At 36.9% G+C, this 17065-nt stretch overlaps 1 protein-coding gene across 3 annotated transcripts in view; it reads left to right on the forward strand.

Moving 5' to 3' along the window:
- The first annotated feature begins 1033 nt into the window (after positions 1 to 1033).
- Positions 1034 to 17065, forward strand: part of LOC122059578 (calcium permeable stress-gated cation channel 1-like) — a 30850-nt gene continuing 14818 nt past the window's right edge. For 2 of the 3 annotated variants that reach the window (XM_042622444.1, XM_042622447.1), the window contains exons 1-6: positions 1034 to 1187; positions 1324 to 1520; positions 2552 to 2895; positions 6204 to 6350; positions 7552 to 7687; positions 8623 to 8724. In XM_042622444.1, the coding sequence (XP_042478378.1) occupies positions 2585 to 2895; positions 6204 to 6350; positions 7552 to 7687; positions 8623 to 8724 (696 nt within the window). In that variant the 5' untranslated portion in view covers positions 1034 to 1187; positions 1324 to 1520; positions 2552 to 2584. The remainder of the gene's footprint in view (positions 1188 to 1323; positions 1521 to 2551; positions 2896 to 6203; positions 6351 to 7551; positions 7688 to 8622; positions 8725 to 17065) is intronic. The other variant, XM_042622445.1, reaches the window with a different exon arrangement.

Below are 17065 nucleotides of genomic sequence, written 5' to 3' on the forward strand. Positions count from 1 at the left end.
TAATTTTTTGGGCAACGGGGCCCAATTCCACTCTCAAACATAGTTGGATATGAAAATACCCAAAACATCGGTACAGGAAAAACTAACTTGACATGGTTCTTTTTCCCTTTTTTATTTTTTAGATCATTTTACCCTACCTTGATACCATCACTATGGTATTGATATTGGATACTAGTTATAACGATGCACATCGGCCAACTATATTGAAACCTTGAACCATGTTACCAATCCTCAATGATAATTTATGTAATGATTCATACACCCAAATGTAGGGGTGCCAATGGGTTGATTCGGTTCAGTTTTGATTCAGGTTGAATCGGTTCTGATATGGTAATGGTGAAATCGAAACCAAACCAATAAGAAAATTTTGGTTTTGATGCGGTTTGATTTTGGTTTTACTTCGATTTATAATCTGGTTGGTTTTGGTTTTTTGACCGGTTTGGTTTTGAATTTTGAGCTGTTTTTTGTTTCTTATTGGTTTGATTCGATTTCGGTTTAGTTTTGAGTCCAATTGGTTTCCGATTCAATTTGGTATGTTAAGGGGATTACAACATGCCAAACCAAAACCAGCCCAATAAGTCTTCAGTTTGATTTCGTCAATGTCATTGGGCATGGTCCGAGGCGATTTTACCGGTTCGATTAGATATTGAAACCCCTAGTCAAATGTAACGTATCGCTTTTGACAGTAGAGCTGGAAGCCTCGTAGATCGGTTGTTGATGCTTTCCTATGTTGTGCATCTCACGTATGCGCGCCTCTTCCGTAAAGTATATTTATTAACCGAAATAACGAACCCTAAAAATAAAAACAAAAAAAGTAGCCGTTACACCGTTACCTCTTTGGGAATTCCACGTCACACATGAATTATTGCCGACAACAGAAGATTAATCTTAACCATTCACATAAACACATCTCTTATATGCTAATTAATCTGATTAACAAAACCCTTTAAAACGACAAAAAAAAAAAGGAAAAAAATAGCCGTTAGCCACGTTACATGTCAACTGACTCAACTCTTGCCGACAGTCTCAATCAGTCTTCGCTGTTAAAAACTTTCGATTTAATACATTTATTTTTTTAAGACTAAAATGCCGAAGCGGAAGCCATTACTCTACGGAAACGTCGCTTCAACTACTATATCCAGAGACGAAGAAGAACTGAGACTAGAGGAGGCAGAGGAGTGAACTAGGTATTTTCTTGTATCACTTCCATCTATTTATATCTCTGTTACTCTATATCTAATATACAATCTCATCCATTTCATTCATCAATCATCTTCAATCCTAATCAGTGATGCTTTTCATTGTACTTTCTCCTCTGAAAAGGAATTGGAATAATGATAAAGCAACATTTTGGGGTAGAATCTCGCTTTACCTGTGATATTCTTACTTTGATTGAGCTTGAAGGAAACCCAACTCTTCTACTTCAATTTTCTTCTTCGGATCCGCTACTCTCTGCCTCCTAAATTGGTCCATCGGTAGTTTCAGTCGTATTCCATCGCCCATAGCCGTCTCTGTTTCAGGTAAAAAAGTATGAACCGTTTGAATTTCTATCTTATGAAATTTCTTTCTAGATTTAGTTTCATCTACTTGTGTGTATCTTCTTTTAATTATGGAATTTAAATGGTTTGCTCACGAGTCACGAATCCATGAAAGTGATATTTTTCAAGTAAAATGACCAAACTTAATGTTCATTTGACGCTCATGATGTTAACTGGTTCTAATTTAACAAACTCTCGGTTGAGTAATACTGAGAAACGTATTCTCTGGACCTCTTGGGAATTCTGCTCGTGTTGGATTGTTTAGCAAATTCATGCATGCGCCTATACTTGGAAGATGATTAAAGTGATGGTACAGGGTGTTGTGTTGGTGTGTGTGTGTGGATGCTTTGAGTTGTTCTGCGATGCATCTGCCACAGTAGGTGCCATCAGCACCCTGGATTGGCCTAATGTAAAGTTGCATGAACATAGAAATTGTGGATCTTTTCAAATTCGCAAAACAGGAAAAAGAGAAGAAACCCTATTAAATTCTCTGTTTGATAACCCTGTATTTGATGCCACATATATGTATTTGAGCTCTTAGGACACAATGCTTTTTGGAAATTTAGAAGTTTACTTTACTAAATTACCCAGTTAAATGAAGTCCCGTATTCCCCCCAATTAATTCCCTTAACAAACGCCTTTTGCTTTCTAGTGAATCTATAAACATATATATAACAACGCATTGTTCACGTCTCAAGTTACTCAACACATCTTCATTTATTGTAAGCTTCATCATGAAAGTCCCTTGTTTTTCCTTCATTGCTTTTATGTTAAAATGCTTCAATTTCTTCATAACTGCCAGTCAAACTGTAGTTAATTTTTTTTTTTTCCCTTTCCTATTTTTTCTGTTCTGCTTTTCTCTTTTTGGATTGTTTGGCCTTTTCTGGTTGCTAGACCAAGATATTGCTTTTGGATTTCATAATCTGCATCTGCTTTAGTATTCTGTTTCATTTCTGTTCTCATAGTTTGCTTTATGTGAGTATTATCTAATTCAATATCTTGCTTGTTTTCAGGAAAATACGTTTCTTATTTCTTTGATATTTTAGATGGCTACACTTAAAGATATAGGAGTTGCAGCAGCTATCAATATTCTCAGTGCATTTGTTTTCCTCTTGGCATTTGCTGTATTACGACTCCAACCTTTCAATGATAGGGTGTACTTTCCCAAATGGTATCTCAGACGTTTGAGGAGCAGTCCATCACAGTCAGGTGCACTACGCAAGTTTGTCAATTTGGACTTTAGGTCGTATCTGAGGTTTCTAAATTGGATGCCAGAAGCATTGCAAATGCCAGAACTTGAGCTTATTCAACATGCTGGGCTTGACTCTGCTGTTTACTTGAGGATTTACTTACTTGGGTACGCTCCAATAGATATCAATTTTTCATATTTTCTTTGTGCCAATTTTTGTACCATTGTTCAAACCTATTGTTTTGACTCGTCTCGCTTTTACTGTGATTAGATGATGAGTAAACCAGTGAAATAATTGAGGGTGAAAAAGACGAAATCCAACAAACAAATTAGGTAGGAAATGAAGCGATAGAAGTTTTTATTCTTCTTAGGAACAAAAAAATAGACATTTGACTGGGAGTCTATGTTTGTAGCAAACATTAGGTTTATTTCTAAAGGGCTGTCTTCTGGTGCAAGTCCTGCTTTTGCAAGTTTATTTCCAAATAGCATTAACTATTATGTGATACCTCTGCTGGGTTCAAGTCTTTAGAGTCACTAACTCAGTGATGCAAAACCAAGGACTTCATTATTACAGGGTAAAAAGGTTAGGTAGAAAGACTTTTTTTCACGAGTGAGAAAAAGTTATTAACAAATTGGATAACATGGAGAGACGAAATAACTTTTTCTTAGTGTGAAACAAAATGGTACCTGAATCAGGGGTCTATGATAAACTATTATTCTATTACATGTGCTACTCAGTGAGACAAGTGTATATGACCTACTGATGCTTAACTGAACTCAACCAAGCCTTTTCCCAACTAAATGGGGTTGGCCACGCATATCCTGTTTCATCATTCGACTCTGTTGAAAAGCCATGTTTGTAGTCCAATCCAAAGCCATTCATATTGTTTTCTCACCACGTGTTCCTTAGTCATTTTTGGTAAGTCTTCTAATTTGTGTCATATTTCTCTTCCTTTTTTTCTGACACATCATTTTTTAAGAAACAATTGGAATGTAAGCACAAAATATTAAAAATAGTAGGAATACAACTAAGCCAAAGCCATTGAGCTCCACTAGATGGGTTGAACCTAGTCTTAGTGAGTTCACCAATGTTTTATTAATTGAATCCAACTAAGCCAAATGGACAGACTCATATAGATGGATCTGGTAAGCTCACTTAATTATGGGCTCAATTCCATAATACGGATTTTCTTTATATTGGCCTCAAACCATTGTGATTTTGACCTATATCCTTATCCATATCAGATCCATATCAGATGAAACCAATCCAATCTATTATGTATAGTGCAACGGCAGATCCAGTAGCAGTGTTGGGATTTTTTCCATGGGATCGAATGATACTTTGTTCAAATGGTCTGGTCTGACACGATCTGGATCAGTGTTGGTGGGATGACCCATACCATGATATGGAACTTTGAATCGTTGCTTCAAACCACCTATATGCAGTATAAGAAAGGAAAGGCGTAATCTTTTGTGGATCTATGTGGCTCAATATTTTGTGAACTTAGGATCATCCACGAGGCATCATTGAATGTAATAGTGTACAAATTATCCATAGGTGCTCCTAAATGAACCATGTTTGTTTGGCGATGTAGTTCAGGATTCTAGAAAGAAAACCTAGAAGCAAAAAAATGTATAAATCGTTAAGATCAAAGCAAAGAGAGATTTGATAGTAATCTGGAGAATATAGATAACTCTCAGACCAAATGCTTGATTAGCCTGAAAGTCTGGTAGCATATGCAGTTTTATCGGGTCTATCAATTTATAAAATTCTTGAAAATCAGACAAGGATTTATATATGATTTGTTGGCTGCTTTTGTATTTAAATCTAAATTCAAAGAACTCAGGAATCTCAGCAGAATTGGTTGATTAGAGTTTATAAACAGTTCATTAATAATGTTAAATGATTTGAAAGATAGAATTTGGTTTAGCATGTATAGAAGCAGAACAAGAATTTGATGAATAAATAAGCGAAAAAATTAGAAGAAACCCGTAAGTATCAGAACTAGGAGGAGAATAAGTTGAAGAAATAAAGGAAAGAGAACACCTGGTTAGGTAATGATCAGCTAGAAGAAGAAGCTTTACCAAAAAAAAAAAAGGCTAGAAGAAGAAGAAAAGGAAAGAGAACTGTCAGCTAGATAACCAGTCCAATATAAAAACAGTCCCATATGCATAGCTCAACAGCTCAAAAACTACTGTTAAAAAAAAATCGAATATCCTATACTCAAATCATTCTTAGTTCAATACCCTAATTGGAATAAAAAATTAAACTCCTATCACTCTCATAGCATGAACAAGAAAATAAAATAAAATCTGGGCTCTATTTTAACTAGTAAATATTCTATTCTAACTCGAACTTTTAACTTAAGATACTAGTCTCGTATGCTGATTTCGCCCCTGCCTTATGGGCTTATAATTTAGACCGTTACAAAAGGCCTATATTGAAAGTTCAAAACAATCCTGATATTGGACCAAATACAGAGTTCTTGAATAATATAGTGTTTTGGATCAGAAGATCTAAAACAGCTTCACTTGTTCTTTTCTTTTCAATGATTTCAATTGATTTAAAATATAGTAAAGAATATAATATGAGAGTAATACTTATATGTATCTACTTGAATTACAAGACAATTTGAATAACCTTATAGATATAAATAATAAAGTGACTGTGGGTTCATTATGACCTGGACTACTCCTATCTTTGGTGAAGCAGGGCTTATAATTTAGACCCGTTACAAAAGTATCCCAAGGCCTATATCGAAAGTTCAAAACAATCCTGATATTGGACCAAATACAGAGTTCTTGAATAATATAGTGTTTTGGATCAGAAGATCTAAAACAGCTTCACTTGTTCTTTTCTTTTCAATGATTTCAATTGATTTAAAAATATAGTAAAGAATATAATATGAGAGTAGTACTTATATGTATCTACTTGAATTACGAGACAATTTGAATAACCTAATAGATATGAATAATAAAGTGACTGTGGGTTCAATATGACCTGGACTACTCCTATCTTTGGTGAAGCAGAGCTTAGATGTGCCTGGATGACTGTCTTTGATGAAATTGGTTACCTCTGGTAGCATACCGTTTTTGTTTTTCATCTCTTGATCTTTATGCGAACCCCGTGTTGAAATTCCCATTGGTGGCATTTTATTTCTGTTTCAAGTTTTCTTATGCAAGAGAATTGCTTCTTTGAAGGTCTACAGTTTTAGCAATGCTTGAATTTTCTTTTCTTAGGGGGTTAAGAATATATTTAGTTGCAAACTAGGAGTCTGATAATATTACAAGTATGGGATTTGGGAAGAGGATGGTCACTTCTTAATCGAATAAGTTTGAGCATTCTTTGTCAATTTAGTTACAGTACTAAAAGATATTGTTGCTTACTGTTTGAAAATTTCTCCTCTTTGCTCATTGTTTTATATTGTTAAGAATATGATGCTATTTCTTCTTCCCCTGCCCCCCTCTCGCTGCAGGCTTAAAATATTTGTCCCTATTACATTCCTTGCTTTGGCAATCCTGGTACCAGTTAATTGGACCAATGGCACTCTTGAACATTCTAATGTGGTTTTCAGTGACGTAGACAAGCTCTCTATTTCAAATATTCCAGTAGGATCACAAAGGTGTGTTTTCATTTCCTGTTGCTATTTTTTGCACATTTTAATCACCATCAGTTCATGTCACATAAGAATTGTTGGAACAAAAAAGAAGAAGGATGACTTCAAATTACATTTTTTCTATTGATGAGCTTAATTTATATTCCATCAGCATTATTCTCCATACCTTGCACTATTAGAAGCCTTTTAAATCCCCCCCCCCCCCAAAAAAAAAAAATAAATAAAACTTGGTATCAACAGATGGTTCATGTTTATCTTTCTTTTTTATAAAAACATTTGAATCTACTCAGCTTTCTTATATTAATTTAGTTATTTTTTCTTCTGGCTGTATTCAGCTCTCTTATCTTAATTAAGTTCTTTTTCCTTCTGGCTGCAACTTAACCTGGTTCTCTTTAGTTTTATTGGGAATCTGAGAATCTCTATGAACAGCTGCTGCCTGTTTTCTTCCTAGTCTTAGGGGTGTCTTACTGCCTTCAAATAAACCTTTCCTTTTCAAGATAGGAGGGGGGGCTTTTATCGACGTTCTCTTGAATAATGGCCTGTATTTAAGTTAGGATTTCCTTACCTGATGATCCAATCTGAACTTCTGAGATAGGATGGCTCCACAGAGGGAAACACGTAAAATTAGGGATGGAAAAAAAAATAGAGACTTTTTATTTGATTTATTTTCCAGATCATCAGGTTAGCCTTTTGGTTTGAAAAAAATGCAAGGGTTTGGTTCATCCAAACCATCCTATTAGTTACATTGTTTTCAAATTTTTTACGACCACAAACATTGTGCAAAGAAATTGAACAGGTTAAGTAGTTGTAGATAGATGGTCAGTATCAACTGGGGTTAATTTGTCTAGAAAACAGACACGCTGGTTATACGACTAAAGCTTGTCTATAGGATTTTAATGTCTCCCTTCACAGAAATAATATTCAAAGAGATCCATATATAACCATGTTCTTGTCTTGCCTTTGCACAATAATTTATTGTGGGAGAGCAGAAATTCACTATCATAAATGTTCAACTCTTTGAAGTTTGAACAAGTTTCTCTAATCAAACCAATACAGAATTCAAAAGTGCAGGAATTGTATTTTCTGTTTGTTTTTCACATAAAGTCGTGCTTTTTTCTAAAACTATCGAACCTACTATTGAGCATTCAGCCTTGCACCTATTTGGTTTGCTTCTTCAGTATCTCATAAGAATTCCTTTCCTCCCCAGGTTTTGGACTCATTTAGTAATGGCTTATGTCTTTACCTTCTGGACATGCTATGTGTTACAAAAGGAGTATGCAACAGTTGCAGCAATGCGGTTGCACTTTCTTGCATCAGAGGAATGCCGTCCAGACCAGTTTACAGTAAGATTAACACTATTTCTCATAATGAGTATGATTCTAAGATAGTTTAATTTTGTCATTGTTTTATTCTTATTGCAGTTTATTACGTGATTCATCATATCTGCATAGGCTCAACCAAATCACTTAAGTTGTTCAAGGGATGTGGATAATGTGTGAAGCAATTTAAAGCAGTTATTTGTGGCATATCTTATTCTTTTGGTTCAGCTAGAAAATGTGAATACTTTTTGCCCCCCATTATGGTAACATGTCTATTTGTTCTAGTGGTCTTGTGTTGATGCATATGGAATTCGAATAGGTGGATTTTCATTTGAAGCCCTGGAACAATTCCAGCAACACTGCCTCAAAGTGCAGAAATTCCATTTTGAGGGCCCAACTGATTTACTGGTCTTGGATTTACGTCTGATCACTGTTCCCTGTACATTTGCAAATCGTCACCATTCAATTTTTGGATCTTTGTAAGGAGTTAATTCAAGTGACTCATATGTGCCATGTATTTTATGTGTGTATATTTTGGAAGAAAGAGGAGATTTTATTTTAAACCATTACATTGTGCTTCTATTCCCTTTTCCTTTCCTCGCCAGGGGTTCCCACTGGTGTGGCTGCTGTTGCAAAAGGCCATTATATTGAGAAGTTCAAGATTTTCGCAGCATTGTGTTCTTCACTTCTTGGTGCCAATACCTATTTTGTTTGGTGGTTTTCCGTTTTCTGGAATATTTGTAGTCTCTAAGGTGTTTAATTTCCTTAAAAGAGTAATGCAGATTGCTGTAACTTTGGACACCTAAAGTTAGAAAATAGGTGGAACTTTATTTATGCATTTAATTTTAATTAGTAAGGCCATAGATGCTTGAGATGTTCTAAGCTGCAATGCTTCCAACTAACCTTTCAATAAGTGCTTCCTATTCCTTAGATATAAAATGAAGCTTGATCTTCTGCAGGTCCTTGTAAGAAATGTGCCTCCGGACCCTGATGAATCAGTTAGTGAGCTTGTGGAGCATTTTTTTCTTGTAAATCATCCGGATCACTATCTCACCAATCAGGTTAGTTCTTGCAAAGTCATACAACTTCATTCATACTTTGATTTTCTAAGTGGGGATGAAGAAAATAGATAAATGACTAATTGTGTTTAACATTTTATTGTGTATTTTCTACAAGAAGGTGGTAATGCTGAGTTTTACATTCTGAGTTGGGAAAATTGTTCAAACAAGTAGATTAGGGCCTGCATGATAACCGTTTTTCTTCTTTCTTTTAAAAAAAAAAAAAAAAAGAAACAGAATGGTTATCATGCAGGCACTAATCTACTTGTTTGAACAATTTTCTCCGTTTTGCTAAGCCGGTTCAATTTTTTGTTCCTAGAAATGAACTAGGACCAAATGGTTGCTGGGAAATAGAAAAAAAGAAGCAACTTTTAGTAACTTCTCTATCTCGAAGTAAGGGAGAAATAGGGGGGTTGCTCTCTTTAATGAGAACATGGCTAATTTGATGGGCAAAGAGATAATTTCGTGTTAAAAATAAAACACCTCCAATGCAACTTCAACTACCACCCCACCACATCCTTCACCACCAACACCACCCCCCCCAGCACCACCATCGCCGCCGCCACAACCACCACCTCCCATCACTGCCATCACCACCACCTCCACACCACCACTGCCACTAACACCACCCTACCCATCACCGCCGCCACCGCCACCACCAATGCTACCACCACACCACCACCCACCACTCCACCGCTTATGCCAAAATTTTGGTTATTGAATGATATTTTGTAAATTTATATAAGTCTCATACACAAAAATTAATATGCGCTTAACAAACGCATTTCTATTTCTATTCTAGCACATAATAGACATTAATGTATGTAATCAAACGCACTTTTTTTGTCCAGAAATACAAAAAGTCATTTATGGATAGAAATTTAGCCCAGAAACAGAACGGTTATCATGCAATCTCTTACTAAATATAAGAGACTCGTGGGGGCTGGTGTTAGGATACGATTACATATTTTAAGATGGCATATAGATATCTAGCAGAGCACCTGACTCAGCTACTCTCTGATGAGGTCTAATGCAATTTTTTTTTTTTTTTTTTTGTGGCATAAAGATTCCATGCAAAGCACCTAGTCCAGCTACTCTCTGATGAGGTCTACCCAGATTTACTATAGGAGAGAAAGATGGTTTTTCCAAACTAATGGATAGCAGAGAGCTTAGTTTTCTTATAGTCCTAAGGGGTATTCAAAATGTTTTCCTCTGACGTATGTTGTCTTAAAAAAATCTTGTTATTTATTTCATACCATCCAATTGCTAATTGGATGTGGTTCTAACAATGCTTTCTGGCTTTATGTCTGGATATTTTTAGCATAGTATCCTATGTAAACGAGACATGGAAAGACCAAATCGATCTAACAGCTTCAAGGACGATGTCATATTGAAGCTGACTATGATCGACACATTAAAGAGTGATTAACTGTCTCCTGAGCCTTACAAAGGATGCAGTTATCTGCCGAGTGTGAAGCCTTTGATTGAATGCAATTATTATTAGTATTTCATGATGTGGTGACATTATCATGTCTGGACTGGCATGACCCGATTTGGAAACCGAAACTAATGGGAGAACGGGACCTAAGCCAGAATTTGATCCAATAAGGATTTATGGGGTTAATATTGTCTTTTATTTATTTTGTTGGGAAAAGGTTCATTATGCTAGCGGGGTAAGATGATACCTCCCATGCTCTCCTAAACCCCCACCTTACTGACCATTCGATACCTATCTTTACATCTCAACTATTAAATCCATGCTTACTGCAACCTAATTTCTCCACCGTCATTGCACCCTCTCTCTCTCTCTCTCTCTCTCTCTCTCCTACTTCCCATCTCTGCATCCCGACTTGAAGAACATCTTGGGCCAAAATAGTGTGATTGGGACCTCTCATCTCTCTGAGTCCATATCTCTAAGGTTTCTCTAATCGATCTTCATCTTTGTAAAAAATATTCCATTGTCGTAGACAACTTTCACACAGAAAGAAGGGGCGAGGATTGACTGCAAAAGAACAAATCTACCATTAGCATTGCTCACAACCTTGTCCAACATGATCGAACCAAGCATGTGAAGATCGATCGACACTTCAACAAAGAGAAGCTGGATATGAGTCTTATCACTGTGTCTTTTGTTCCCAGTAGTGAACAACAAGCTGATGTATTTACTAAAGGTCTTAGTAGGAAGATATTTCATCCGATTATCTACAAGTTGGGCATATGTGATATCTATGCACCAACTTAAGGGGGAGTGTTGTAATAATGGACCCTAAGGGGTTTAATGGTCTTTGTAATTCTTTAGAAATTTATTTCTATTGTTATAAATAAAGAGGGTTGGTGTTATATTTAACACAAGTCATCATCCCATCCAACAATTCCATTAATGGGTTGATTGATATGATACAATATAATGTTTTAACTATGAAGGTTTATCACATCTTCCTTGGGTGATCGTGGTTTTTGATAAAAAAAAAGTTAATATTGTGGTTATGAAAATACCTTTTCTTACAAACACATTGGCCCAAAGATGAAGCAACTCTTGTTGAGGACCTTCTGACAATTAAGCTCAGGTAGATAGCAGGATGAAACAAGGTGACTTAGATGGTATCACCTTAGTCCTTATCCAAGGTGAGTTATTATCAGAGAGGGAAAACTGATGCAGTGGCATTATCATGGCTGAACCAACATGACCAGATATGGAAAACCAAACCAAAGCGAACCGGACCTAAACCGGGTTTTGGTATAATAAGGTTTGATAGGTATTAATATTATAATCCTTTATTTATTTTAGAAAGTTAGATAATGTAGGATAGGGTTATTGAAGTTGGATAAAGTTGTAGAGGCATAAAACCAATGAATCATGCTATTAAATTATGGGAGAGGGTTATTGAAACCCACTTGAGACATGAAACTACTATTATGGAGATTTTTTTTTGGAGGAAGGAATGTTAGAGATTTTAGTTATGTTACTTTAAGGGTAGTTTAGTAATTTCCCTCCTTAGGGAGGTATGTGTAATATCTTGTAAATATGTTAGTAAAAAATATATTGATGTTAGTGAGACTTAACTCACTACACACTATTCCAACATACCATCGATTTCTCCTCTTCTCCATCTTCTACTTCTCCATCTTCTTCTTCCTCATTTCTCATCTCATTGTTCCTCTCCACTCACATATTCTAACTTGGTATCAGAGCTTGTAAGGTTGGTTTGAGAGTCGAGCTACTAGTCTCCTCCCTTCTTCTCTTCTCTTTGGAACCCTATGTTACAAAGGGGTTCGAAAGAAAGGGACTTTTATGTAAGAAGATGGAAGAAACCTTGAGAGAGGCATGCAAGGAGACCATGGAGACACCAAGGGGAGTTTTTATTTGAAGAAAGAGACACTTGCAGGTTGCAAGAACCAAAACCAGGTCTAGGTAAGCTCACCGCCAGTCTTGGAGTATTTTTCCTCTTTCTCTCTCATCTGGTCAGATTTTGAACTGAAACCAAGTCCATTTGGGTCGCCCTAGGGTATAGTATTAGCCCTCTTGGTCTCTTTACAAGCCTCCTTGAGTTGTGCAGCCACAACTAAAAAATATTAGTGCATATAGGGTACCGCCTACTTTCTAATAGCTGATGCTTTCGATTGCTATTTGTTTGAGGTATGATGTTTAGGGCTATTGAGCTCCTTTGCTATGATTCTACACCTTGAAGAAGGTAGATAGTGTGAATTCCTTTGAAGTGTATGCTTGGATTAGTGGCTGGATTTTTTTTTTCTGGTTCAGGGAAAGCAATTTTTTGGGTAGAGTGTGTACTCCCCACCTTGTGTGTGACCCTTTATCTACAATATGTCTAATGATAGTGGACTTGGGGCCCTTTTTGGAGATATTTCAACAAGTGCATCGAGTGGTTTTACTCATTCTACTCCTATGATTTTTGATAACCCACATACTCAGATCTCTATTGTGAAATTAGACAACACCAATTATTTGGATTGGGCTCATTCTATGAAGCTTTCCTTGTAGAGTAGGGGAAAGCTAGGGTACGTAATAGGTACCATTAAGGCTCCTAACCAGGATGACCCGACATATCCAAAGTGGGAGACTAAAAACTCCACTATTATGACATGGTTGATTTTTTCCATGAAACCTGAGATTGGAAGAAGGTTTATGAGGAAAGAAACTGCCAAAGATATTTGGGACAGTGTTACTAAAACCTCTAACCGTGTGGGTGACTGCCAAGGTTTATCAATTACTTCAGAAGGTTATTGGCATAAAGCAAGAGGATAAAACCATTTCTGAGTACCACAACACTGTTATTAGTCTCTGGGAGGAGTATGATCACTATAGAGAACTCCAACTGTCCAATCCTGAGGATGAAGCTAAGGTTTACCGGACACTTGAGAAGGAGCGGGTTCTTATTTTGCTTAGTGGGTTGAATATGAGTATGAGCCGATCCGGATACAAATATTGGCCGGTCTCCACTTCCATCCCTTGTTTGCAGAGTGAGGAGACCAGGCGGATGGCTAAGGCACATGCTCCTCCCCTTGAGTGGTCAACTCTTACTATTAGCTCTCAGAAAGATTGACATGGTGGTGGCAGAGGCCAAGGCCCACCTCGTGGGGATGATAGACACTGTGATCATTGTAGGAAGTCTGGGCACACCAAAGATAGATGTTGGGTTTTTCATGGTCAAACTCCTGGCATACGTGGTGGTACTTGTGGTGCTCGTGGTGGATGTAGTGGGGGAGCTAGAGCCCACAGTGTTGAGGCCGAGCATGCTACTACAAGGCCTTCTCCTAGCCCACAGGCAGAGCACAGTTCTCTTACTAGGGAGGATATATAACAGCATTTTGCAGGGTCATGTCTCAATTAGGAGGTTCATCATTTTCTTCCCTTATAGTGCCAGACTCCTCAGCTTCCGCATTGTAGGTTTCCTCATCTGCCCCCTCCACAACACCATCTTGGGTTATTGATTCTAGTGCTACAGATTATATGACTGGTACGTCCCATTATTATAATATGTACTCTATTTGTTCCGGTAGAGATAAGGTCAGAGTTGTCGATGGCTCCCTTTCCTCCATTTCTGGTAAAGGTAGCATTCCTATTACTTCTTCCATTTCACTCGATTTTGTTCTTCACGTTTCTAACCTTACTTGTAATCTCTTAAATGTGAGTCATCTGATAAAATCCTTAAACTGTTGTGTCACATTTTATCTTTTTCATTTTATCTTTTATGATTTGGAGACGAAGAGAATTATTAGTAGTGGGCGTGAAGAGAAATGACTCTACCTATTTGAACCTCAATCACCTCTTTTGGCTACAACTCAGTCCTATGTGTGTGGACATACTGATAGCAGTTCTGTGGATTTTTTAATGTTGTGACACCGACATTTAGGACATCCATCTTTTGTTATTAGGAGGAAACAATTACCTCATTTATTTACTTCTTTTCCCAATTCTCATGTCTTTCATTGTGAACCATATATTTTTACTAAACATTGTCGTCCTTCTTATCCTTATCATGGTAATAGATCTACTGTTCCTTTTCACATTGTGCACTCTGATGTTTGGGGGCTCTCTATTACCACCTCTTTACTTGGTTTTTGTTACTTTGTTTCTTTTGTCGATGATTTTTTCCCGTACTACTTGGACTGTTCTGATGAAGCACAAGAGTGATGTGTATGATGCCTTTAAAATTTTTTATCATATGGGATGTACACAATTTGACACCAAAATTAAAATTATCCGTTCTGACAAAGGAGGGGAGTATAAGTATGGTGGTCTTCAAGACTTTTTTACTGATCATGGCATTATTCATCAGCTAGCTTGTGTTGACTCCAACAAAATGGAGTAGCTGAGAGGAAAAATCGCCATTTGTTGGAGGTCAGTAAGAGTCTTCTATTTGGCATGCTTGTTCCTAAAACTTTTTGGTCTGATGCTCTCCTTAGTCCTTACTACTGCTTATTTGATCAACCGTATGCCAACACAACTCCTGGGCTCTAGAATTCCCTTGGACATCTTGTCCCCTCAGTCTTCTTATTTCCCTCTTCCCACCCCCCCCCAAAAAAAAAGAAAAGAAAAGTGTTTAGGTGTATCTATTATGTCCATGGTAATAAGTCTTCTCGGACTAAACTGGAACCCAAGACACTTAAATGTATCTTTCTTGGCTACTCCTCCACTACCCATAGTTGTCACGGCGTCATGGCAACCCAAGGCGGTGGAGGGGTGGGCTGGGTGGCTAATCGATTTGGCGGTGAATCGCCCGCTACGTTGCTATGGCAATCAAATCGTCCATGTGTTATTTTTTATATCCCCTATTTTCTAAAGTTATTTTGTATGTTATAATATAAACCCTATGACATAGAAAATCAATCAGCATGAAGCAACATCAAATCATAAAAAATCAACATAGTCACACTCACATCAAATCATAAAAATCAACATGACTTATTGACATATAGAGAAATGCTTTTGATCTATGATAGTTTTATTAGTCAAATGATTTTATTTTTACATGAGACTTTTTGTATTAAGTATAACACAAAACTAGCTTTCCAACAAGTCTAAGATTACTTAAATCTGAGTTGTCATGACAAAGTTATGTTCCGGTTAAATTTATTTTAAAGTGCGTGAATGTTGTTAAATTGCCTGAATGGAAATAATTTTATGGACATCAAAACAAAAGATTATTTACCGAACTTTTGGTTTTTAACAATGTTCTACCATGATAAAATTTATCAAATTTTCAGAATTGAGAAAAAAAATTAGCATTGGAAAGTTGAAAATCGCCTTACAACAAAAAAACCAGTTTTTGTTTTTGGACCAGGGGGTTGACTTTTTATCCTTTTGGAATTTGATTTTTAAACTATTTTTATTAGATTCAAATAGGGGGTATTTTCTTATTTATGAATAATATCTTAAGTAAGTGAAATAACAAAATATAAAATCATTTACTTATTTGGCATAAATAATTACAAAAAATATAAGGCTGCATACAGTGCAATAAGGCAACAGTCGCCTAGGCCCCCAGGAAAACCGTCTGGACCCCAAGGCGGTGCCTTGACAACTATGCCACTACCAAGGGATACAAGTGCTATCATCCTTCTTCCAGACGAAGGCTTCTCTCTAAAGATGTCACCTTCCTTGAGTCTGCATCGTTTTTTGCCTCTCCTCAGCATCCTTTTCAGGGGGAGCATAATGGAGGTGAAAAGGCTATCGATGAGATCCCGTTTCTTTCTCTATTGCCTATCTCTTCTTTTATGCTTGATATTGGGAAACACAAAAGAGGTGGATATTACTGATGTTGGTGATCATTCAAAAAGTGGTTCAAGCTCAGGTAATGAAAAGATGACCATTGTGTATACAAGAAGGAACAAGGAGACCTGCCAAGAGTCCTCTTTGAATCCAACTCCTGAGATCCATCCTTCTCAGTCAGGTAATATCCTTTCTTCCCCATCAGAATTAGATGTTCTTATTGCTATTAGGAAGGAAAAGAGAGCTTGTACTAATCCTATAGCTCAGTTTGTTTCCTATGACTCTCTCTCCTGCACTTGTTGCATTTACTATTGTTCTCTCATCTGCTTCTATTCCTAAGAATGTTTTTGAAGTTATGTCTGACTCTAAGTGGAAGTAAGCCATGGTTGAGGAAATGATGGCCCTTGAAAAGAATTATACCTAGAAATTGGTTGACCTTCTAAGGGGGAGAACTCTATAAGGGTCCTTTTATCTCTGGTAGTGAATAAGGATTGATTAATGTATCTTGGATGTGAAGAATGCCTTCCTCTATGGTGACAGAAAAGAGGAGGTGTATATGCAAACTCCTCCTGGCTTTAGGTTCCCTTCAGCTGTAGGAAAGGTGTGCCTTCTCAAGAAGGCTCTGTATGGTCTTAAGCAATCTCCAAAGGCCTAGTTTGAAAGGTTTCGATAGGCCATCCTGAAGAATGGCTATTCCCAAAGTCAGGCTGACCACACTATTCACTAAGCATGGTAATGGCACCATTACAACTTTTATTGTCTATGCTGATGACATTGTCATAACTGGAGATGATAGAACTGAGATTGCCAATTTGAAGAACTATTTAGCCAACAGTTTGAGATTAAGGATCTAGGATTTTTAAAGTATTTCTTGGGGATTGAAGTGTCTAGATCCAAGAAGAGCATAAACATATACCAAAGGAAGTTTATTCTAGACCTCTTGAATGAAACAAGAATGTTAGGCTACAAGTTCTCCTATTGAGCAGAATCATAAGCTGGGGGAAGATGCTGACCCTTCTCTTGTTGATGCAGGAAAATATCAAAGGCTAGTTGGGAAGCTTATTTATTTGTCCTTGACTCGTTCATACATTACTTATGCAGTGGGGGTGGTGA

This window comes from Macadamia integrifolia, chromosome 13 (genome assembly GCF_013358625.1).
Source record: "Macadamia integrifolia cultivar HAES 741 chromosome 13, SCU_Mint_v3, whole genome shotgun sequence".
Lineage (NCBI taxonomy): Eukaryota > Viridiplantae > Streptophyta > Magnoliopsida > Proteales > Proteaceae > Macadamia > Macadamia integrifolia.